The sequence below is a fragment of the Myxine glutinosa genome, chromosome 6, assembly GCF_964187855.1.
Source record: "Myxine glutinosa chromosome 6, kmMyxGlut1.1, whole genome shotgun sequence".
Lineage (NCBI taxonomy): Eukaryota > Metazoa > Chordata > Myxini > Myxiniformes > Myxinidae > Myxine > Myxine glutinosa.
The window spans coordinates 188,424,766-188,450,875 of record NC_136266.1 but is presented as its reverse complement, the minus strand read 5'-3'; the positions used below and the strand labels follow the sequence as shown (position 1 = coordinate 188,450,875).

The 26,110-nt window shown below is 45.1% G+C and overlaps 1 protein-coding gene across 1 annotated transcript in view; it reads left to right on the top strand.

The window, feature by feature from the left end:
• KATNBL1 (katanin regulatory subunit B1 like 1) overlaps nucleotides 1–26,110 on the top strand; it is a 141,410-nt gene that overhangs the window by 18,727 nt on the left and 96,573 nt on the right. The window contains exons 3-4 of the mRNA XM_078781011.1: nucleotides 16,486–16,529; nucleotides 16,628–16,701. Coding sequence (XP_078637137.1) covers nucleotides 16,486–16,529; nucleotides 16,628–16,701 — 118 coding nt within the window. The remainder of the gene's footprint in view (nucleotides 1–16,485; nucleotides 16,530–16,627; nucleotides 16,702–26,110) is intronic.

The window sequence follows — 26,110 nt, the reverse complement described above, 5'->3', positions numbered from 1 at the left end:
TTTTAAAAACTCAACACCCTACAGTTCCCACGGTAGAATTTACTCCGAAAAAACTTCAAATGCTCAAAGATTTTAGTCAGATAACAAAACAAGAACTTGGAAAATTAGAATATAATGATGAAGAATTATTTCAGAAACTTGAGGAGGTAAATCAACCCCCTAATTATGTAGTGGAAGCTCTTCAAAACAATGAATATTCGGCAGATTCAAAAACCAGAGCAGGTCTCATTCCAACAGAAGAACCAGCTGTGTTCCATCTTGTGGAAGAAAAGGTATTGATATTTAATGATGAATTGATGTTCTTGAGTTCTACTCAACCAAATGTTAAATTAACTCCAAGATTAATGTTTCTTCTAACAAACCCCGGATTCAGCGGTTCAAAATATTTTGAGGAACCACTTGATGTGGAAAGAGAGGAAGATAGGGTATAAATTGAGTTGCTAAATGCACTTTATTATGGAGTTTCTGTTGCTGGTAAAAGTAAGAAGAATGAGAAGGAGAAACATATTATTGATGCTTTAAGTAAACTTGGTTCAGGTGTTAGTTTTCTTCCAAATGACCCATCACAATTAGTTAATAGACTATTATTGTTGTTAGGTAGTAAGAAGGCTGGAAACAACAATTGTTTTAATGAAGCCTCAGCCATTTTAGATCAGTTGATGAATATGAAAATAATTAATAAATGTCAATACAAAGATATTGTTACTGATCGCGGTTTAGATGTTATGATGGGCCGAGCGAAGGCTCCGCGACCGAACAGTTACTCCCCAATTAGAACCCGATTCACCCAGAACTTTGGCCGTATCGCACCGCAGCTGCCCAATCTGGGAAAAGACTAAAACGACGAAATGCAAGAGGAAAAGGAATAAAACGAGAAGACGGACAGAAGAGTAATTGGATTTATTATTTACACAAGCCAAAAGGAGCAATCAAGGTTTATTTACAACACATAAGACGCAGGTGACACAGTGCAAATTTTAGCTTACCTACAGACTTAATTAAATACCCAGGGACAGAACAAACAAAACAAACTCACGTACACAAGAAGGGTGGAAAGGCAGGAGGTGGATGGCTGGAGGGAGAGGGAGGTCCAAGGGGGTCCTGCAGCTCAACCGGCGCGTTTAGCAGCCGCCGTTCCTTTTCGGCCCTGCTCCAAACCGCCGTTCAGGCCCCAAGTGGCTGTTGGGTGTTCTTGCTGCTGCGGCCTCCGCTGCGTTCCCAGGACTTGTCTGACTCGTTGGTCCAAACACCGACTCTACTGACTGACTCTTCACGACTCTCTTTCTTGACGACCAACTCAGCTCTCTCTCACCAAGACCAACTCACGACTCACTTCCGTGCGCGCCTTTTATAGCGCCTCCAGCGATTAAGCCGCCGGCCTTTTGGACACGCCCATCGGGGTGCTCACCTCGGCCCTGGTTGGTCGCGCGACCCTCTCGCTCCGCCCTTGATGACGACGGGCGGGTACGCCCCTCCTCCCCTCTATGACGAGGTGGAGACACGCCTTTCTTCTCCGACCCTGCCTCGTGGTCAATGGCGGTTATTGGAGGGGAGGTAATTGGGAATCGAGGGCTCAGCAATGACGAGAGGGGATGTAATATGGGCAATCGAGGCTCGGCAATGACGAAAGGGGATGTGAAGGAAATGGGGATTTTGGGGATGGGAATGAAAGGGGGTCTATTCTCTTTCACTGGTGCAATGGAGTACTTCAATTAATGGGAGACACAGCCTTACCCTAAAACACAGAATAAGAGATAACTATCAACAGGGGTATTCTATTACTTGGCTGACGTGTATGCTCGTGGACTAATTATGGGATGCCCTTTCACCTTTACACAGCTCCGGAGGCAGGGGGGCGCAGAATAAACAATAATAATAATAATACAGCACACAATCAAAAAAATACAGTCCTCATCTCCGCAACAATATTTTATTAGATATTAAATAAGATGAGAAGCACAATTCTTAGTTTTAATTTCACAACGAGTGATTACACAGCTTCATTCCCTTACCCACTACAACTTGACCCCCTTACCTCATATGAGGCTTCTTTGTTGTCAATGGAGACTTACAATACCCTTTTTAATATCACAGAGAAAAACAACAAGTTTAGTTATAATCCAGGAAGTGGATATAAAACTATAATCGTTTCACCCGGAGCTTACGAGATTTCTCAAATATCTTCAGAAGTCTCTCGCCTTATGAAAGAAAAAGGTGATGAACCAAAAAATATTGTCATAGATATTCAAAAACACACTTCAAAATCAACTATTAAACTTAAAAATAATTATAAAGTTGATTTCATGATTGAAAATTCGTTCAGAGAGCTATTGAGTTTCTCTTCAAAAAAGATTGAAACTAACGGAACGTTTTACAGTGATAATGTCATTCAAATATCCTCCGGTATAAATTCGGTATTAATTCATTGTGATTTGATTGATGGTGCTTACAACGATGGAATAAGAACAAATACAATATTTTCATTCAGCGCATACTCAACCCCGATTGGTTATAAATTCAATATGGAACCAAAAAATCTTGTCTATTTACCTGTGTCAGGAAAAACCATATACAGAGTAAATTTTAGGATAACCGATCAAGATAATCGTATGATATCCTTTAATGAAGAAATTATATCAATCAGAATTCACCTACGTGAAGTTTTTCAATAAATAAATAATGGTTATTGTGAGAAAACACGAGTTGGGAAAATATAAAGTAATTACAGGGGATGGGATGTTCCTTTCACCATTACATACCATACTATAGTATACAAGGTATGTGGGTAAAGGATACTATAAACCAAAGAGACAACGGGGTGTGGGTCATCAATTTAGAAATAAAGGAGATGGGATAATTGATACTCTAATGGGTATTAGTTCAACCATTCTTAAACATAAAGACCTAATTGGTTCAACTGCTTCTGCCGTGGGCTCCGTTGCGGGTGCTATAAAGAGTATAAAAGATGCTCAAAAGGAGTCTCATAAATTACAAGCAATCAAAGAAATAAAAAAAGGTAAAACTCAACTATCTTCACAAGAACGACAAAAAATCATTAAAATACTTGGGTCAGGGTTTCAACAATTTTAATGCTATATAAATACAAGTATGGAAGCGATTGATAGTATCTATGATTTGGATGATACGATTATCATTTCAAACTCCACTAAAAGGGAAGACTATTTCAAGGTAAATGCTATAACAGGAACAGACTGGAATTCAAATGGAACAAAAAGTTTTGAAATAAATAATCAACAAACTTACTTGAATATAGCTGATAGTTTCTTGCTGTGTAAATTTAAATTCACTAAGGCTGCGAATAATACTAATGCTACACTCGTAAATGATTTCTTCTGGAAAATGTTTGATAGTGTCCGCCTGTATATTGGAACACAAGAGGTTGAAGCGGTTGATTATGTCTCTGCTACATCTGAAATGATGAAATTTACACTATATTCGTTTAGTGATAGAATGGGTAAGGGAGCTGTTGAAGGTTTTATTCCTGATATGTCAACGGGTACAAACACAGACCCTGGTTATAGTCAAAGGAAGGCAATGTATAATGATGACACAAAACCAAATAGTTTTACCGTAGCAGTACCTCTGAAAGGTATATTTGGATTTTGTGATTATGACAAAGTTTTGTGTGGTCTTAAAATTAGATTTCAACTACAAAGGAATGATAATGTAAATAGGTTGCTTTTTGGGGTTGAAAATGCTTTTGGAGACGACAATAAATTTGTTATTAATGATTTGTGTTGGTATATCAGTGAATATACTCCTAATCTTAAAACGGAAGAGATGTTAAATAGAAGACTTAACTCAAAGAAACCGCTAAATGTATCATACCTTAAAAGAAGATGTCAACACGTTAAACTGGACCACACTACCTACACTTGGAATTTGGGTGTTCTTCAAGGAAAGCCACGATACCTCTGGCTCATTTTTTAAAAACCAGATGGAGATGAAGGTACTGATAAGAATAATGCGCTGAGTGATATTGCTAAGGTGAAACAACTTCGGGTTTCTCTTGATGGAACATTTTATCCGCGAGATAGATTGGAAATTGATTAGGAAAAAAATGATTTACAAGTCTTTTTTTTTTTTTTTTGTATACAACATCGAGGCTCGTGAAAGAGCTAACATTAATAACACAAAAAGTCAAACCGACACATAAAACACAAAAAATAAGGGGAGCAGCAGACAAGATGGGGAGAGAGGGGGAAGGACACAAACACAACATTTGAGAGCAGGGACATCGGGAGAAATGTGGGAGGGGGAGGGCTTGGGGGGAGGTGGGGGAGGTATAAAACATATGAACACTGCAAGGACTTCCAGGAAAGAAGTTGGGGTTTCAAAAAAAGTGTATCTGTGGTGAATTAGCGGGGGTAGAAAAGATCAAGGTTTTGGTGGGGGAAGACAAGAGATGGTGGTGAATAGCTGATTTAAAGATCTGGAGGGACGAGTGGGATTGAAGGGAGTGGGGGAGTTTGTTCCAGAGGTGGGAGAAAAGGGGAATGAAAGAGCGAAGGTGAGCAGAGAGCCTAGATTTTGGCAGTTTTGGCAGTCTTACCAAAAGGTGTGTGAAAGCAACGATAATAATGACCCTATTTTGGATATGGTTGTGTTTCAAAAACTTTATACGATCTACGCAATTGACCTGAGTTCTCAAAAAGAAACTATAAAGTCTAATAGAGTGGATACTTCTCTATACATTGAAAGAGGGGAGAGTGAAGAGGTTAATGCTTATTGTTTGCTTTTGGAAGAAACAGAATTACAGATTAATACAGATAATGGTGTTATGATTAATATCACATAGGTTTTTTCTCATAAATAAATGGTAGTGGTATATGTTAATCAAATCAATCTTAATAAATTAACATCTTGTATTCAAAATCAAAAGCCTTGTATTATTAATGTTAATACAATTCAAAGAAAAGGAGCTGTAAGAATTGATGTTTTACTCACACACACACAAGTAAAAACACTAAATGATACTGGTTCACTTAAAATTAAAATGACAAAACCTATGTTAAAGAAATATTCAATAGACGACGAGTCGAGAGGAGGATTTCTCCCGTTTCTAATTCCTTTATTTGCTGGTTTAAGTGCGGCGGGAGCATTGACTGGTGGTATTTCAGCATCGGTAAAAACTGCTAACGAAAGGAAGGCACAACTAAAAGCTCAAAAAGAATTGGAAAGACATAACAAGGAGTTGGAGAAACAAATTAGTGGAAGTGGTGTAATTGTAGATTTTGCTCAAAAACTTGAAAGTCTACCTGATAAAGCTAGATTGTTGGTTGGAGATATGCTTTCCTCTATCGCTCAAGCGGGTGTTAAACTAACTAAACGGGGTAATGGATTGTATCTTTCTCATAAATAAATGGATAAATGGTTTAAACAATTTGGAAAGAATACAACGTCAAATATAGAACTAGCTAAGTATTGTAAAACACTAAAAATTGATAATGGGGTTATTTGTATGAGAGATGAATTAATACATATAAATAAGAATACAAAGAATATTATTATGAATTTAGACACACAGAATGGTTCTCATTGGGTTTGTATTCATAATAGTCAGGATAAATATTATTTTGATAGTTATGGTATGCCACCACCTGTTGAAACAATACAATTCTTACAGAATGGTGTTTATCAAACATTTCAAGTTCAAGAAATTAATTCTAAATGTTGTGGCCAATTATGTTTATATGTATTATTTCAACTCAACAATCATGAAAATTTTTATGATATCATTTTTAATCTAATATAAATGACTTATGTTGGAAAAGATAGTTCTATCTTTGGAAAATCCTCTCAGGATATTGATTTATCAAATTATTATACAAAGGCACAGGCTGAACGACAAAAATATAGTATAAGTAAAAATATTAATATGAAGAATACTTATAAATTAATCAATTATCCAAACCCTACAGATGCGAATGACTTAATTAGATTCAGTGATTTATCACAATATATATTTTTTAAAGAAAACAGCACGTTTTGTTAAACAAGTAAAATTTACAACCACAACACCTGGTTATAGTGACCATACACCTTTCCTCATTGAATTTAACTACCTGCTTACAATTGAATTTTATAAAGAAGGACATATAGTTAATATGCGAATTAATAAATGGGGGTATGATATGCCTGATTTAGGGTATAATTGGTATTTTTCAATAAACGGAGAAGACCAAAATGATTTGAATCAGTCTCGTAAAGAAGAATATTATCCGCTTGGCGAGGATAAGGATTTATGTGGAAGTACAATTAGTAAACAACAAATACATGATTTTAAGAAAAGAAAAATATATGATAGTTTAGCGATGGTTCGCATGACAAAGAAGGAAGGTAATGAGATAAGGATAGAAAGCCGAGGAATACAAACCAATTTGGTAGTGGGAAGATGGGGTGGTATTACCTGTTATAATATTAATCTCACATATATTTCTGATACATAAATGGCAGGAAGAAGACTACAAGAGAATTATAGTTTTTGTATTCAGGGATACCTACAAGAAAAGGGTGCTCGGTATTACATACCTTATGATTTGGAGCATATACATGGAAATTTTATCATTAAAAACTGGCCTTATACTGATATTGTTAAACCCACAAATAGAGACTTGTTTAAAGTATTAAATAAAAATGAACTTCTCAAAGTTATGAAATATAAAACTCTTTTAGAAATCGTCAACAAATCTTATTGGTATCCTATTATGAAAAAAAAAATTATTGATACAAGAATATCTCAAAATCCAGATGAGTATATGTATAATATTCTTTGGGGTTCAAACTCGAGGGTAGCAAGGGATGAGGAAGGAGTTGAAGAAGAGAAGGAGGAAAGAGAGAAAAAGGAGAAGGAGGAAAGGGAGAAAAAGGAGAAGGAGGAAAGGGACAAAAAGGAGAAGGAGGAAAGGGTGAAAAAGGAGGAGGAAAGGGAGAAAAAGGAGAAGGAGGAAAGGAAGAAAAAGGAGGAGGAAAGGGAGAAAAAGGAGAGGGAGAAAAGAGAAGAAAGAGAGAGAGGAAAGGGAGAAAAGAGAGAAGGAGGAGAGGGAGCAAAGAGAGAGGGAGGAAAAATATAAAAAGATGGAAATCAGTGAGATTCGTAAAAGATTGAGTGTATTACAGCAAATAAATAAATCTCAACGCACCGAAGAGGAAAATAAAGAATTAACGACTCTTACTAAGATAATGATTTTAAAAATGGTTGAGATGAGTTCAGCGAGGAGATTTAAACGAGAAAGTGGGGATAAAGAAGAAGAAGAAGGAAAAGATTACGTGGTTGATGATGTTGGTGTTATTGACTTTAGTTAGTTTTTATTTGTAAATAAATGGAGGAGAGAGTGAAGGCATTCCTTAGGATTCTTTATGTTTTAAAAATAAAGATTGAAATGTATATGTTAAAAACCAAAAAGGTTTTGATACTCTGTCGGAATTTTTCTGATAAATAAATATGAGTTATTGTCTCAAATGTAAAAAGAAAACTAAATCTAAAAATATCTCTTATGTTAAAGCTAAAAATAATAGAGTTTATCAAAAAGGAATATGTCAAGTGTGTGGCTCTAAAAAGTGCCAATTTATCTCTCCTAAAAGTGGAGGAGACATACAAAAGTTTCTGTCAGGAAGTAAATTTACAACAACTGGAATTCCAGGGGAATTACACCTTCCAGGGTATTCTTTGTGTGGTCCAGGAACAAACCTGGATAAAAGATTAGATGAGGCTGACAATCCTAAACCTTGGTCTAAACCTATAAATAGGGTTGATGAAGTTTGTATGAATCATGATATTGCTTATGGGGATACCACCACATTGGATGAAAAACATGAAGCAGACAGAGAAATGTTGTATAATTTGTCTTTGAGACGAAATCCTACGTTGAGAGAGAAAGTTGATAGGTTTATTGTGAAAAAAATGATAAGTGCTAAATTGAAACTTGGTCTTGGTTATTCACCCTCAAAAAACTATTGGGCTCTAATGATGTTATCAAGACTGAGGAGCTTTTGGCTAATGAATTACACAAACCTATAATCACAAAGTTTAAAAGAAGGAAAGTTTATTCTAAATACACCGACCACATATGGTCCGCTGATTTAATCGAACTAAATAATGATAAGGGATACAGGTATGCTTTAACCGTTATTGATTTGAGGAGTAGATTTGCTTGGGTTGTTCCTTTGAAAAACAAGAGAGGTAATACTTTAATGTTAGCCTTTAAGTCAATATTTGATCGGGATAAAAGGAAACCAAAGAAGTTATGGACTGACGAGGGAACAGAGTTCTATAACAAAATATTTAAGAAATTTCTTAAGGGGGAGGATATTAAATTATACAGCACCTTTAATGAAGGAAAGGCAGTTGTTATTGAGCGTTTAAATCGCACTTTGAAAGAGAAACTATATAAAAAATTCACACAACTCGGTTCTCAACAATGGGTGTATTTAATCCAGAATATTGTAGATAATTACAATAATACAGTTCATTCATCAACAAAATCAAAACCATCAGAAACATTTACAAAATTAGAATATGAAAAGGAGATTAATTTGAGAAAGCCCAAGTTCAAAGTTGGTGATATTGTAAGAATATACAAATGGAAAAGCCATTTTGAGAAAGGTTATACACAAAAATGGACTCGTGAATTATTTAAAATCATTGATGTAATGAATACAGCTCCTTGGACCTACAAATTGTATGATATGAATGGGGAAGAAATATTAGGGACATTTTATTCACAAGAATTACAAAAAACAAAACTGATAAGCCATTAAACAACAACCGTCCATATATTAGTGATAAGATAATGGGGTTAGGGATTTTAAGGGCTACCGCCACCTTTTTTATAAATAAATAAATGATAAAACCAAGTATCAACCAGACTAAAGAGTGGAGGTGTAATCAACCTTGGTATATAAATGGAAAACATAATGAGTGTGAGAAATAGCAGATCCGAGAGGTTGAGAGGATCACTGGTCAGAAGGTCCTCAAGACTGATAAACGTATTCATTTAATAATATGGTGTGAATTCACACTTTCCGAATCTGAACATTTGCATTGGGCAAGTGGGGTAATGGAGGGCGGGAAGAAAAATATATTAGTGGAGTGAGAACTTTGATGGTTATCAACCGGATAATAAATATTATAATTTTAAAATGGTATGTGGATCGGGAGGAGGACAGACCAGGTCCCTCCGTGAAACATATCATTTTATAAACGCACAGAGAAAGGTGCTTAATGTAAAGTTTATTAATATCCTAGATGGGGATGAGTTCCATAAGAGAATGGAGTTGTTTAAAAAATTAGAAAATGAGCAAATATTCATAGGATCAATGAGGAATTTTGAATGTCGCGTGGTCCTTGGAGGTTAAGTAAGGACTCCCCCATTCACTTACATGTAAAAGGAGAAAGGGGTGTCGCGGTAATAAGGGGAAAAATGGGCAGTTTGGGAAAAAGCCTCATCTAAATACATGGGTGTCCTGGAAGCCCCATTATCTCCCTACTCCCCTCTCTCCCCATCTTGTCTGCCGCTCCCCTTATTTTTTGTGTTTTGTGTGTCGGGTTGATTTTTGTGTGATTAATGTTCGCTCTTTCACGAGCCTCGATCTTGTATACAAAAACAAAAAAAGAAAAAAAATCCTTCATGGTGTGAATTCACACTTTCCGAATCTGAACATTTGCATTGGGCAATGTCTCAATCGTGCGTCCATCGGGCAGAGGCAGCCACAGAACAGCCTGCAGACATGCCCCACGCCTGTGAAGGCTCTTCTTCTTCATTTTACTACAATATTATTAGTATTAATTAAAATATGCTTGTCACAATGTTATCATTGTTTTTGTTATATATTTTGCAACTAGAAAAAGTACCCGGCGTTGTCGGGCAACGCAGAGTCACTTTGTGACGGGAATATTAAAAGGGGAGGGGGGGGGAGCGGGAGAGGGGAGGGAGTGAAGGGAGGAGGGGAAGGAAAGGAAGGATGAGGGAGGAAAAGATGAGGGAAGGGAGGGGGCAAACAGTGAAGTGGAGGGAAGGGAGGGGGAAAATATGAGGGAAGGGAGGGGGAAAATATGAGGGAAGGAATGGGGAAAATATGAGGGAAGGGAAGGGCAAAATATGAGGGAAGGGAGGGGAAAAATATGAGGGAAGGGAGGGGCAAAATATGAGGGAAGGGAGGGGCAAAATATGAGGGAAGGGAGGGGGAAAATATGAGGGAAGGGAGGGGGAAAATATGAGGGAAGGGAGGACAAAATATGAGAAGGGAAGGGCAAAATATGAGGGAAGGGAGGGGCAAAATAGGGAAGGGAGGGGCAAAATATGAGGGAGGGGAGGGGGAAATATGAGGGAAGGGAGGGGGGAAATATGAGGGAAGGGAGGGGCAAACAGTGGAGGGAAGTGAAGATGAAAATATGAGGGAAGGGAGGGTGGAAATATGAGGAAGGGAGGGGGGAAATATGAGGAAGGGAGGGGGAAAATATGAGGAAGGGAGGGGGAAAATATGAGGAAGGGAGGGGGAAAATATGAGGAAGGGAGGGGGAAAATATGAGGGAAGGGAGGGGACAAACAGTGAAGTGGAGGGAAGGGAGGGGGAAAATATGAGGGAAGGGAGGGGGAAATATGAGGGAATGGAGGGGGAAATATGAGGGAATGGAGGGGGAAATATGAGGGAAGGGAGGGGCAAATATGAGGGAAGGGAGGGGGGAAATATGAGGGAAGGGAGGGGCAAACAGTGGAGGGAAGTGAAGAGGAAAATATGAGGGAAGGGAGGAGGAAAATATGAGGGAAGGGAGGGGGAAAGATATGAGGGAAGGGAGGGGGAAAGATATGAGGGAAGGGAGGAGGAAAGATATGAGGGAAGGGAGGAGGAAAGATATGAGGGAAGGGAGGGGGAAAGATATGAGGGAAGGGAGGGGGAAAGATATGAGGGAAGGGAGGGGGAAAGATATGAGGGAAGGGAGGGGGAAAGATATGAGGGAAGGGAGGGGGAAAGATATGAGGGAAGGGAGGGGGAAAGATATGAGGGAAGGGAGGGGGAAAGATATGAGGGAAGGGAGGGGGAAAGATATGAGGGAAGGGAGGGGGAAAGATATGAGGGAAGGGAGGGGGAAAGATATGAGGGAAGGGAGAAGGAAATATATGAGGGAAGGGAGGGGGAAAGATATGAGGGAAGGAAGGGGGAAAGATATGAGGGAAGGGAGGGGGAAAGATATGAGGGAAGGGAGGGGGAAAGATATGAGGGAAGGGAGGGGGAAAGATATGAGGGAAGGGAGGGGGGAAAATATGAGGGAATTGAGGGGGAAAATATGAGGGAATGGAGGGGGAGTGGAATGGGGGAGGAGTGGGGAAAAGGGAGGAGAGGAGTGGGGAAATATGAGGGAATGGAGGGGGAAAATATGAGGGAATGGAGGGGGAAAATATGAGGGAATGGAGGGGGAAAATATGAGGGAATGGAGGGGGGAAATATGAGGGAATGGAGGGGGAAAATATGAGGGAATGGAGGGGGAAAATATGAGGGAATGGAGGGGGAAAATATGAGGGAATGGAGGGGGAGTGGAATGGGGGAGGTGCAGAGGAGTGGGGAAAAGGGAGGACAGGAGTGGGGAAAAGGGAGGAGAGGAGTGGGGAAAAGGGAGGAGAGGAGTGGGGGAAAAGGGAGGAGAGGAGTGGGGGAAAAGGGAGGAGAGGAGTGGGGGAAAAGGGAGGAGAGGAGTGGGGGAAAAGGGAGGAGAGGAGTGGGGGAAAAGGGAGGAGAGGAGTGGGGAAAAGGGAGGAGAGGAGTGGGGGAAAAGGGAGGAGAGGAGTGGGGAAAAGGGAGGAGAGGAGTGGGGAAAAGGGAGGAGAGGAGTGGGGGAAAGGGAGGAGAGGAGTGGGGGAAAGGGAGGAGAGGAGTGGGGGAAAGGGAGGAGAGGAGTGGGGGAAAGGGAGGAGAGGAGTGGGGGAAAGGGAGGAGAGGAGTGGGGGAAAGGGAGGAGAGGAGTGGGGGAAAGGGAGGAGAGGAGTGGGGGAAAGGGAGGAGAGGAGTGGGGGAAAGGGAGGAGAGGAGTGGGGGAAAGGGAGGAGAGGAGTGGGGGAAAGGGAGGAGAGGAGTGGGGGAAAGGGAGGAGAGGAGTGGGGGAAAGGGAGGAGAGGAGTGGGGGAAAGGAGGAGAGGAGTGGGGGAAAAGGGAGGAGAGGAGTGGGGGAAAAGGGAAGAGAGGAGTGGGGGAAAAGGGAAGAGAGGAGTGGGGGAAAAGGGAAGAGAGGAGTGGGGGAAAAGGGAAGAGAGGAGTGGGGGAAAAGGGAAGAGAGGAGTGGGGGAAGAGGGAAGAGAGGAGTGGGGGAAAAGGGAAGGGAGGAGTGGGGGAAAAGGGAAGGGAGGAGAGGAGTGGGGGAAAAGGGAAGGGAGGAGAGGAGTGGGGGAAAAGGGAAGGGAGGAGAGGAGTGGGGGAAAAGGGAAGGGAGGAGAGGAGTGGGGGAAAAGGGAAGGGAGGAGAGTGGGGGAAAAGGGAGGAGAGGAGTGGGGGAAAAGGGAAGGGAGGAGAGGAGTGGGGGAAAAGGGAAGGGAGGAGAGGAGTGGGGGAAAAGGGAAGGGAGGAGAGGAGTGGGGGAAAAGGGAAGGGAGGAGAGGAGTGGGGGAAAAGGGAAGGGAGGAGAGGAGTGGGGGAAAAGGGAAGGGAGGAGAGGAGTGGGGGAAAAGGGAAGGGAGGAGAGGAGTGGGGGAAAAGGGAAGGGAGGAGAGGAGTGGGGGAAAAGGGAAGGGAGGAGAGTGGGGGAAAAGGGAAGGGAGGAGAGGAGTGGGGGAAAAGGGAAGGGAGGAGAGGAGTGGGGGAAAAGGGAAGGGAGGAGAGGAGTGGGGGAAAAGGGAAGGGAGGAGAGGAGTGGGGGAAAAGGGAAGGGAGGAGAGGAGTGGGGGAAAAGGGAAGGGAGGAGAGGAGTGGGGGAAAAGGGAAGGGAGGGAGAGAGGAGTGGGGAAAAGGGAAGGGAGGAGAGGAGTGGGGGAAAAGGGAAGGGAGGAGAGGAGTGGGGGAAAAGGGAAGGGAGGAGAGGAGTGGGGGAAAAGGGAAGGGAGGAGAGGAGTGGGGGAAAAGGGAAGGGAGGAGAGGAGTGGGGGAAAAGGGAAGGGAGGAGAGGAGTGGGGGAAAAGGGAAGGGAGGAGAGGAGTGGGGGAAAAGGGAAGGGAGGAGAGGAGTGGGGGAAAAGGGAAGGGAGGAGAGGAGTGGGGGAAAAGGGAAGGGAGGAGAGGAGTGGGGGAAAAGGGAAGGGAGGAGAGGAGTGGGGGAAAAGGGAAGGGAGGAGAGGAGTGGGGGAAAAGGGAAGGGAGGAGAGGAGTGGGGGAAAAGGGAAGGGAGGAGAGGAGTGGGGGAAAAGGGAAGGGAGGAGAGGAGTGGGGAAAAGGGAAGGGAGGAGAGGAGTGGGGGAAAAGGGAAGGGAGGAGAGGAGTGGGGGAAAAGGGAAGGGAGGAGAGGAGTGGGGGAAAAGGGAAGGGAGGAGAGGAGTGGGGGAAAAGGGAAGGGAGGAGAGGAGTGGGGGAAAAGGGAAGGGAAGGGAAGGGAGGAGAGGAGTGGGGGAAAAGGGAAGGGAAGGGAAGGGAAGGGAGGAGAGGAGTGGGGGAAAAGGGAAGGGAAGGGAGGAGAGGAGTGGGGAAAAGGGAAGGGAAGGGAGGAGAGGAGTGGGGGAAAAGGGAAGGGAAGGGAAGGGAAGGGAGGAGAGGAGTGGGGGAAAAGGGAAGGGAAGGGAAGGGAGGAGAGGAGTGGGGGAAAAGGGAAGGGAAGGGAAGGGAAGGGAGGAGAGGAGTGGGGGAAAAGGGAAGGGAAGGGAAGGGAGGAGAGGAGTGGGGGGAAAAGGGAAGGGAAGGGAAGGGAGGAGAGGAGTGGGGGAAAAGGGAAGGGAAGGGAAGGGAGGAGAGGAGTGGGGGAAAAGGGAAGGGAAGGGAGGAGAGGAGTGGGGGAAAAGGGAAGGGAAGGGAGGAGAGGAGTGGGGGAAAAGGGAAGGGAAGGGAGGAGAGGAGTGGGGGAAAAGGGAAGGGAAGGGAGGAGAGGAGTGGGGGAAAAGGGAAGGGAAGGGAGGAGAGGAGTGGGGGAAAAGGGAAGGGAAGGGAGGAGAGGAGTGGGGGAAAAGGGAAGGGAGGAGAGGAGTGGGGGAAAAGGGAAGGGAGGAGAGGAGTGGGGGAAAGGGAAGGGAGGAGAGGAGTGGGGGAAAAGGGAAGGGAGGAGAGGAGTGGGGAAAAGGGAAGGGAGGAGAGGAGTGGGGGAAAAGGGAAGGGAGGAGAGGAGTGGGGGAAAGGGAAGGGAGGAGAGGAGTGGGGAAAAGGGAAGGGAGGAAGGAGTGGGGGAAAAGGGAAGGGAGGAGAGGAGTGGGGGAAAAGGGAAGGGAAGAGAGGAGTGGGGGAAAAGGGAAGGGAGGAGAGGAGTGGGGGAAAAGGGAAGGGAGGAGAGGAGTGGGGGAAAGGGAAGGGAGGAGAGGAGTGGGGGAAAAGGGAAGGGAAGGGAGGAGAGGAGTGGGGGAAAAGGGAAGGGAAGGGAGGAGAGGAGTGGGGGAAAAGGGAAGGGAAGGGAGGAGAGGAGTGGGGGAAAAGGGAAGGGAAGGGAGGAGAGGAGTGGGGGAAAAGGGAAGGGAAGGGAGGAGAGGAGTGGGGGAAAAGGGAAGGGAGGAGAGGAGTGGGGGAAAAGGGAAGGGAGGAGAGGAGTGGGGGAAAAGGGAAGGGAGGAGAGGAGTGGGGAAAAGGGAAGGGAGGAGAGGAGTGGGGGAAAAGGGAAGGGAGGAGAGGAGTGGGGAAAAGGGAAGGGAGGAGAGGAGTGGGGGAAAAGGGAAGGGAGGAGAGGAGTGGGGGAAAGGGAAGGGAGGAGAGGAGTGGGGAAAAGGGAAGGGAGGAGAGGAGTGGGGGAAAAGGGAAGGGAGGAGAGGAGTGGGGGAAAGGGAAGGGAGGAGAGGAGTGGGGAAAAGGGAAGGGAGGAGAGGAGTGGGGGAAAAGGGAGGGGAGGAGAGGAGTGGGGGAAAGGGAGGAGAGGAGTGGGGGAAAAGGGAAGAGAGGAGTGGGGGAAAAGGGAAGAGAGGAGTGGGGGAAAAGGGAAGGGAGGAGAGGAGTGGGGGAAAAGGGAAGGGAGGAGAGGAGTGGGGGAAAAGGGAAGGGAGGAGAGGAGTGGGGGAAAAGGGAAGGGAGGAGAGGAGTGGGGGAAAAGGGAAGGGAGGAGAGGAGTGGGGGAAAAGGGAAGGGAGGAGAGGAGTGGGGGAAAAGGGAAGGGAGGAGAGGAGTGGGGGAAAAGGGAAGGGAGGAGAGGAGTGGGGGAAAAGGGAAGGGAGGAGAGGAGTGGGGGAAAAGGGAAGGGAGGAGAGGAGTGGGGGAAAAGGGAAGGGAGGAGAGGAGTGGGGGAAAAGGGAGGGGAGGAGAGGAGTGGGGGAAAAGGGAGGGGAGGAGAGGAGTGGGGGAAAAGGGAGGGGAGGAGAGGAGTGGGGGAAAAGGGAGGGGAGGAGAGGAGTGGGGGAAAAGGGAGGAGAGGTGGAGTGATGGGGGGCATGACAGGGGCTCAAACTCAGGACCCTAAGATCTCAAGGCAGCCATCTTAACTGTGAGGCCTACACCAAGCTGCTGATGCAGATGTAATATTCTGCATTGTTATTGATCACTCCAAGTTGTCTTTAGATACACCAACTTGGAACCATGGAACTTCACATCACCTGTTGCAGTCTGCATTGTCATAATCGGTGGAGGAATTCGCCATGTCACGTACCCTTTAAAAAGAAAAAATTGTGCCAGTGACTGTAAAACAAAAAAGAGTTTATGTTGAATCTTTTGCATACCGACCGGTGCATTTCACTCAAACCAGTAAGCTGTATGATCAATATTTAATTCTCTGGTTTTTCTTCAGTATCAAATGAAACCAAATTGCAATCCTGTTCCATATTATGTGGGGGTGGAGGTTTATATTAATAAAAAGATTGGAGAGAAGGAAAGTGGGAATACAAATAATGGAGGTTGGGAGGAGATTGTAATAAGGGGGAGGAATTGTGAAGCAGGCATGGGGCCTAGTAATGAGATTCCCAAAAATTGACATTTTTTGTATGTAATATGTGGGCCTGGTGTTGGCTTAGCGGTTAGGGTGTCGGCTTGCGATCCGAGGATCCTGAGTTCGAATCCCGGTTGATCGTTGCATTCATGCCAGGGGGGGTTGACTCAGCCTGTCATCCTTCCGAGGTCGGAAAATTGAGTACCAGCTTGCTGGGATGAATGTGCCGGTGTGTGCCCCGGTTTTGAAATAGGTACACCGTGTCCATGCGTGTCGTAAGAGGCAAGTAAAGGGTTGGTGTCAGGAATGGAATCCAGCCATAAAAACATTGCCTCAAAAAGGGAACCACGATGATTGTCATTGGTCCTGCAAGGTTAACCCCCGCTCTAGCAGGGAAAATGGCCTTAAAAAGGGAATTTTTTTTTTGTATGTAATATGTGGATGGATCTTGAATGAATTTTTGGTCATGACTAATCCTGTGCTTCTTTCGTTCTTTAGATAACCTCATCTAGTAGCAGGCTTGGTTGCTGTCGAAAGAAACGGTAAGGCCATGTGTTTTTTTTCGAGCAAGTTAGTATGTTGCCTTCATTAATTTTGTTAAACAAGCAATGTTTCATGTGTTTGTTTTTTTTTCCTCCAGCAAAGCCAGGAGTTTGGTAACAGAGAAGCAAGCACCTATTTTGGAAAACATATGCCTGTCTGCACAAGGAGTAGGTGAGATATTGCACATGCTACACCACCAAAGGTGGACGGAGGTCATGTGTTCATCCCTGTTTGTCTTTGTGTGAGCAAGATATCTCAAAAAGTTTTGGACGTATTCAGATGAAACTTGGTTGGACAAGTTAGGTGTGTGACAAGAACAGATTGATTAGATTTTGGTGAAGATCCTGATTGGGATCCGACCTATCAGTGGTATACAAAACGTAAACTGTTCTACCGAGTGTTATCGTTGTTTTTTTGGGGTTTTTTATGCTTACCGAGTCGAGGCTCGTGTAAGAGCTAAAACATTTGTTACGTGCTCCTCCCCGACCCCCTGGTCGCGGTGTACCTCCGAGCCCCGAGAGGAGTCACGGCAGAAAAATGTGTTATTCTGTGTGTCAAAGATCAACGGAGAAGCCACCCCAATTGTTACTCTCAAACAAATATTGTATTAAGATCACACAAGAATAACAGTACAACACAATAGTATTCAAAAGTACAATCAATATGTCCTATGATGGTGCCATCAGTTTTGTAATATATAACTCACTGTGCTCCAAGTGAGTGAAACAAGAACATTCCCCAATGTCTCTTATTCCCGGCTTCAAGACGAAGTTGATTCGCTCCAACGATCGCCAGAACGATGTCCAATCGAGACCAGAATCCCGTGCGGATGGCACGTACAGTACAGTCACACAGCCGAAGCTGTACAAAGGCGTCCTCAAGGCGACTGGGAAATCCAAAGGCGCCCCACAGGCAACAGAGATCACACCCTCGGGTATGGACGAAGTAACCTTCAAAAAGCCACGTCACACACACACCCCAGATCGACGTCTGAATGCGGTGAATATGGTCGAAAAGAGACGAAACCGCGAGCGAAGCACAAGTCCTGCGCGAGTCAAAATGGCCGACGGCCCGGTCTCGTGGCGCAACAGCACGGCGATGATTCTCTCCTGAATCGATAGCAAAACCTGACACGCAGGTTCATCGGTCACAGCGATGACAACTCTGTCGTAGGAATCCCTTTCCCGGAAACCCGAAAGTTCGCTAGTGACTCTTGCTCGCCAACGTTCGCTCCAGACCAAGAAGCAGCTATGCTTCTTGTCCGACTCCACTTGCTCCGCTCTTCTTCCTCTTCGTCCTCCGGTTCCCGATCCGGTTTCCTGTTTCTTTTAACATTAACTTTTTTACCTTTTGAAAACAGCTCATGGACAATAAACCTTTTGAAAGCAATAATAGTATATGGAATCAGAAATATTTACAGTGGATGCAAACCACCACAACGGAAGTGACGAATCCGTAACACATTAAACATGAAAACGTGCGCAGACACATAAAACATGGATTTGCAAACATGCAATACAGACACATAAAACATACAACATACAACATACAACATGCAATAAAACATAAAACATGCAACATGCAATAAAACATAAAACATGCATATATGCAAACAAGATGGGAGAGAGAGGGAAGCACACAAGCAAAACAAAAGTAGAGAACAGGGCCGTCGGTCGATCTGTGGAAGGGAGAGGGCTGGTGGAGAGTGGGGGTGGAGTGGGGGGGGGGGGGGGAGGGGTACATGGTATAAAACAAATGAACACTAATGTAAGTTCACTGGAAACATTATTCACTGGATAAACATCTGAAGGCATCAGAGAGCTCTTTTGATCTCGGTATGGTGACGCCGCACACCAACAACAAAGAGCAAACCAAACGAAATGTCTGAGGTTTAAATAAGACAGGTTCCTCCAAGATCCTCTCTAACGATGTTTTAATCATTTGCACCTGAGCTGGTGCACCTGATTCCAATTTTAGGTATTTGAAGTAGTGATAAATGGAGTGATAAATGGATGGAGTATCGTTGAGAGAGAGGAAGACAAATGATGAATTGCGAAAGATGATGGGAATAGAGCCTGTGATTGATGCTGTGAAGAGAAACATGTTGAGATGGTTTGGTCGTGTTGAGGAAGTGACTGGTTGAGAAGAGTGATGGAAATGAATGCAGAAGGAAGTAGAGGACGGGGAACACCGACAAAGACTTGGCTAAAGATGGTCGAAGAAGAAATGCGGGCAAGGGGGTTAACAAGGGGAGATACAGAAAATAGGGCAAAATGGAGAAGATTGTGGCGGATTTTTGGCCATTGAGTCTGCCCTCTGCATGGTCGCGGCTCTGCTCCTAGCTTCGCCTGCCCGGCTCCTTCGCTGTTTCCTTGGGCCCGCTCCCGTGGGTTGTGGCCATTGTTTGCAGCGGTTGTGGTGGCGGTTTGCCGCCGTGATCTTGATTAGCGGCGGCGGTCGTTTGCCGCTGCATTTGCCGCTTTGCCTCCTCAACCTTGGCCTCGTGCTCGTCTCTTCGCTCCTGTCTGCCCTCTGCTCGGTCCCGGCTCTGCTCCTGGCTTCACCTGCCCGGCTCCTTCGCTGTTTCCTCGGGCCCGCTCCCGTGGGTTGTGGCCATTGTTTCGCCTCCTCAACCTTGGCCTCGTGCTCGTCTCTTCGCTCCTGCCTGGCATGGCTCTGCGGTACTCCGCCGCAAGGCTTCTTTTCCTTAATACCCGCTCCACCCCATCATGCATCTCTGCTATCAAATCCAATGGACTCCTGCGACGACCCAGGTACATTCACCGTGGCTCCGGTCGTAAGTTTGTTCATTTACAATCAGGTCACTCCATCCCCGTCCTCTGGTCGGCTCAGCGCACTCCCACTCATCGTCCCAGCGCACCTGGTCACAGCAACGCACACAATCGCACCTCCTGTCTGCGAACCCTGGCCAAATCACCTGAGTTAATCCCCGCCGTACAAAACAACATCAAGCTCACCCTGTTCAATACCCGGTCCCTCAACAACAAATCCCTCATCCTCAACGAATACATCCTAGAAAACAAACTGGACTTTCTCTGTCTCACTGAAACCTGGCAACAACCTCTGGACTACTTCGCACTCAACCTCACCACACGCAATGGATATTCCTCCAACAATAAACCACGCTCGGAGGGCCGAGGTGGTGGAATTGCCGTTATTCACCGACAAGACATCAGGACCAGCCTCATCTCCATCGCATCTGCTCCATCATTTGAACACCTGGCTTTTAAACTCTCTGGTCACACACAGTCATGGCTGTTGTCTACCGCCCTCCCAAACCACACCCATCATTCCTGTCTGACTTCTACTTTCTGACCCAGCTATGTTCCCTCTCCCCCTCAATCCTCCTCCTTGGTGATTTCAATATACACATGGACTCCACTGACTCCACGATAACCAATGACTTCACTGATTTACTCACCTGCTTTAACCTCACTCAACATGTCAACTTTCCTACCCATAACCGTGGTCACATTTTGGACCTTGTCTGCTCTACCGGATTAATCTTGCACCATCTCTCTGGCTCCGACCTCACCCTCTCTGACCACTTAGCCATCACTATGACCATCAACATCCCCGCCCCAACACCAAGGCATTATCGCACTATCAACTTCCGTAAGCTAAACGCTCTTTCACCTACCTCATTCTCATCCACCCTCTCTGAAAAAATGTCCACTTCTCCCTTCGCTGACCTCCACACCCCTTCTGACCTCACTGACTACTACAACCACACTCTCTCCTCCTGCCTTGACCAACTTGCGCCTATAAACACCAAAACAGTTTCTTTCACCCATTCTGCTCCCTGGTTTACCCCTGAACTCCGCCTGATGAAAACTCGTGCTCGCCAACTTGAAAGACTCCGCAATAAAACAGGTCTCACAGTTCACTCCCAAGCCTACAAGGACCACCTACAATACTACAACGATGCCCTCTCCCACGCCCGCTCCGCCTACTACTTTCAAATTATCCACTCTGGCTCCGGTAACCCAAAAGCACTCTTCTCTACAATAAACAAACTCCTCAGCCCCCTGAACACCACCACCCAGTCATTCACAGTAGACAGCTGCATCTCCTTCCTTTCATTCTTCCAATGCAAAGTTGAAAACATCTACAACAGCTTGACCACCGCCGCACCTGCTCCCCCTCAAACCACCTGCCCCCCCTTATCCTGCCATCCCCTGTCTCAATTCTCCCCAATCTCCCCTACTGACCTCTCAACTCCTCATAGGAATGAAAACTGCCACCTGCACTCTTGACCCCATCCCTTCCAGCTTTGTCAAGGCCTCCCTTCCTGCTCTCTCTCCACTTATCATTGCAACAATAAACTCCTCCCTGTCTACAGGCATCGTCCCACCATCCCTCAAAATTGCTGCTGTTGCCCCCATTCTGAAAAAACCTGGACTAAACCCTGACACCCTAAACAACTTCAGACCCATCTGCAACCTACCCTTTCTGTCGAAAGTTTTGGAACGCGCTGTAGCCGCTCAACTCAAACATCACCTCTCTGCCAATAACCTGTATGAAACATTCCAATCCGGATTCCGCTCCAACCACAGTACTGAAACTGCTCTCCTCAAAATCACCAACGACCTTCTCCTCTCCTCTGACGCTGGCAACCTCAACATTCTCATCCTCCTCGACCTCAGCGCCGCCTTTGACACCATCGATCACACCATCCTCCTCACCCGACTTGAAACCACCTTTAACGTTACTGGCACTGCCCTCTCTTGGATTAAATCATACCTCTCTGACAGACGCCAGTTCATCTCCATCAATAACTGCAAATCCCCCACTGCTCCCCTCCCCCAAGGTGTCCCCCAAGGTTCAGTTCTTGGCCCCCTCCTTTTCATCCTTTACCTGTCCCCCCTCGGTCACTTAATCCGCCGTCATGGTCTCCAATTCCACTGCTTCGCCGATGACATCCAGCTTTTCATCTCCACCAAGTCCATCTCCACCGCCACCCACTCTATCCTGACAAACTGCATCACTGAAATAAAATCCTGGCTTCAAATCAACTTCCTCAAACTTAACTATGATAAATCTGAAATAATCATCATTGGCCCAAAAACGCTCATAAAATCCACCAATAACTTTGCCCTCAACATCGACGGTATCCCAGTATCCACCTCCCCTCACATCCGGAATCTTGGCATCATCTTTGACCAAACCCCCTCCTTCGACAAATACACTAAACAGATCACAAAGACAGCCTTCTTTCACCTGAAAAATATCGCCCGTCTCCGTCCATCCCTCTCCTCCATGGCTGCAGAAACCCTCATCCATGCCTTCATCACCTCCCGTCTGGACTACTGCAATAGCCTCCTCTATGGTTCACCCTCAACAATCACCAATAAACTCCAATAAATTCAGAACTCCGCTGCCCGTCTACTCACCCATTCCCGGACCTGTGACGACATCCCCGTCCTTTGCACCCCCGTCCTTTACAAGCTTCACTGGCTCCCCATCTCCCAGAGAATCCAGTACAAAATCCTCCTCTTGACCTACAAAGCCCTCCATAACCTGGCCCCATCCTACCTGGCTGACCTCCTCTCCAGACACACTCCCAACCGCAACCTCCGCTCTGCTGGTACCAACCTCCTGACCCCCCCCCCCCCCCATCCAGACCAAATTCAGATCCTGGGGGGACAGGGCCTTCTCCATCGCTGCTCCCACCCTCTGGAACTCACTACCTCACACCATCAAATACTCCTCCTCACTCACCACATTCAAAACATCACTCAAGACCCACCTGTTCAACACTGCAGTCAACATTTAACCCACAGCATTTAACCCCTGACTATCTCTTCTCCTTCTCCCTCCTTTTTGCTTTGAATATTTCCCTATTGATTCTTGTTTTTTTTGCAATTGTTTTTATGTTTTGCTATGCATTATGTTTTGCACTCTGTCAAAGCGTCTTTGGGCTCCCTGAAAAGCGCCATATAAAAATAAAATAAATGCATTATTATTATCATCATTATTATTACTAGGGCATGCCCGTACTATATCTATATCTAAAATTATATCCCCCCCTCTATTTACATGAAATGGTTTGGTTCATGAAATGTTTTGGTCCATTCGCAACGCCAAAGCTAACGGCGAACGCTTTACATGAAATGGTTTGGTCCATGAAATGTTTTGGTCCATTCGCAACGCCAAAGCGAACGGCGAACGGCTTGCGAGTACAGTGACAATCCCCCCGGGGTTTTAATTAGTTTTAAAACGTCGTTTAACGCCAACATAGCGCCAACATAGTTTGCCGACGGGAAATAAATGAATACGCTCTCAAATGTGCCATCCGAGGCAGAGTGTGTTCGCCACGTTCGGCACACGCGATAGCTCGCTGCTCTCTGATTGGTTGAATCGTTTTTTGGACATAGCTCGGTAAGTAATTGTCCGATTAATATGAAACCTTGAAAAGGCACATCCTCGGGTCCCCAGCAATATACCTGGCAAGTTTAAAGTATATCGGACCCGTGGTTGTCGAGAAACAGCGGTCACAGACAAACAAACAAACACACAGAGATTACTGGAATTATAGATAGATTGTTATTATTATTATTGTCATGGGGACCGCAAGGCTGACCCCCGCTCTAGCAGGGAAAATGGCCTTAAAATGCCTGTTGTTGTTGAAGTAGTGATAAATGTAGGGGTGTACTTACTTTTTCCACATGTGAAATTTTCATTTATGTTATTTAAATTATACAATGTACTACAAAATGTAAATGTTTCATGATATTTGTTATATTATATCACCTTTATCTGTCAATATTGTTGAAATGAAGATCAAATAGCTGTATGGTGAAATATGTTGAAAAAGTGAAAACTTTACATGGGGTGTACTTACTTCTTCATGTGACAGTGTGTCGTTAATAATTGTATTTAGATAGCCCCATCCATGGTTTCATGGGGCACGGGGATATGCGTTTGTGAGGGCTATAGAGTGGTCTTCTTCTTCATCCTTTCATTGCGCTGCTGCGAGCACCACTTTCCATAACCATAAATAACCATTGCGCATGTTAGACACAGTATTTAATTCGCCTTCTCCTCTTTCCCAACAGTTAGACACAGCTCCAATTCAGTTCCTTTCCCTCTCTAGACAAAGCCTGGTGTTGGCTTAGCGGTTCGGGTGCCGGCTTGGGATCGTAGGATCCCGGTCGATCGTTGAATTAATGCCAGGGGGGTTGACTCAGCCTGTCATCCGTCCGAGGTCAGTAAATTGAGTAACAGTTCAGGTCCTCCACCATCTTTCTTTAAGCACCAGCACCTCACGCACACCACTCACCACAAAGGAAGAACGTTGTCGCATTTGAACTTATTTTGGTGGGAATGCTGGCAGGCGGGCAGAACAATTGAAGAGGGTGCACAGCCTGTTACGACTGCAATACCTCGCGTCCGGCACCAGTGATTGACAGGGCAGCGGGGCGGAGCTTCCAGATGTGCACCAATCCAACCACTCTGTGTGGGGTCAGAGGTGAATTTCTGAACTTTGACCCGACCAAACTCCACCCCGCTTAAGCAAGATAAAAGACGGAATGCGAGAGGGTTTTGTCACCTTCTGATTGAATTGGAGATCTGCTGTGAACAGAGGAGAATAACCCTCCTGTCATCGGACCGGACAATTCCCGCCTTTGTGGTGATTTCATCCACGTGGCTGTCGATGAAGTATATCTGTAGAAATTTGTGTTTTTCGCCCGGAAGAGAAATAAGAGTACCAACCCAATGGCACATTTGTCATTGGATGCGGTATTGAGGATTCCATCCAGGAAAATTACACTCCTGACAGCCATGACTTGTCATTTAGAAACAGGAATTGTATTTTCTGATGTTATCCAGGAAATGGTTTGGTGTGGAAGCTGACTCAACAAACATTGCTTGCATAAATGGAGGAAAAGGTGGTAAATCAAGCACTACATAATGTCCTTTTCTGTAACATTGAGTAGGTGTCTCAGCAGGGAACTTTAGAGCACCACACTATTCACACTCATTTGTCATGCTTTCCACACAAGCTCTGCGAACAAACTCTCCACAAGGATTATTAAAAGCACACCTTAGATTTGTAGCAGCTTTGCATCTTCTGTTTCTGGCCTCTGTGAGCTTGTGTCTCTTGCGTGCTCTTTCTCCCTGAACTCAGCACCGTCTTATTTTTCTGTGAGATTCGGTATTTTTTACTTGTTCTTGTGTCCTGGCAGCATTATCCCATCTATATGTAACTTTGTCTGTTTTGAGCGTCAGTGCTTCCTCTCAATGAGCGCTCAAAAGCAAACGAACAATGTGGAAACAAACACTCGTGAGGTAATATCCGGATACTGATGTTCTAAAATCATAATTGTATTCACTCAATTCCAAACAGCACAACTCCAATCACAAATTAAACAGCATTAATATAACAAAATACTCACGTTGTTTAATCACAATTGTATTGAGATATTATCAAACCAGCGACTCGGCGCCAACTGGTCACTTCCGGATTCTGGAGGAGGTCTGTGTTGTCATTTCAAAATCATAATTTTATTGATGGTTTTTTGAAACCTCCTACCTACCTGCCTTACAACATCCGCTGGGACCCCAAAACGTTCCACAGGAGGTTTGGCGGGGCTAGCCCCAAACCTGAGGGAGTAGTTTGGGGACAGACAGACAGACAGACAGACACACTCCTGTTTTATTATATATATATATATAAGCAAAGATTTGCGGTTGGGATTAAATCCAAATGACTCCATGGTAAGATCTCCAACCTTTAATTGAACAAACAATGACAACGTTTCGATTAACAACATGTGACAAAGCCACACGCCTCCGTTAATCTTCCTCAAGAGTGATAAAATCATCTCAACATCTCCTTAAATGCAAAGTGGGCGGGGTATATGCAAAGTGGGGTGGGCAAAGCTGGACAGCCAATTAAACCGTATCACACCGCTCTCGTGAACGAAGACGTTTCTGACCAAATTCAAATATCAACCGCATATATGAGTGAGGTGGACCATCTTCAAAATGTGAGGGCAAATGGTTATCCTGACAGCTTGCTACCCAACAGGAAAACGATAAGGGCTTCCATACACAACAGGCTGAGACCGACAGAACAACCAAAGGGTTTGTGTGTTCTGCCTTTTGTACCGGGGGTTTCACAGAGGGTCGGCAGAATTTTGAAATCGGCAGGAGTGAGGGTTAGTTTCACACCGGTTTTCACCCTTCGCCAAGCTCTTATGAGGGTCAAGGACAAGCTTCCGAGGAAGGATAGGTCAGGGGTGGTATACGTAGTGCCCTGTGGTTGTGGAGCTGAGTATGTGGGTGAAACCGGGAGGACCTTACGTCAACGTATTGCTGAACACCAAAAAGCATTTGAATGTAATTATCCCAGCAGATCCGCTATCGCCAAACACGGCCTTAAAGAAGGCCACACACCTTTATGGGATAGGGTTAATATTTTGGGTTCCACACCCAACAGAAACAGAAGACGTGATTTGGAGGCTTGGCACACAGAAGAAACTGTTACCTCGATCACACAAGAGGTAGTTGACTTACCGGAAGCGTTTGACCCACTCTTGTGTAAATGAAGCAG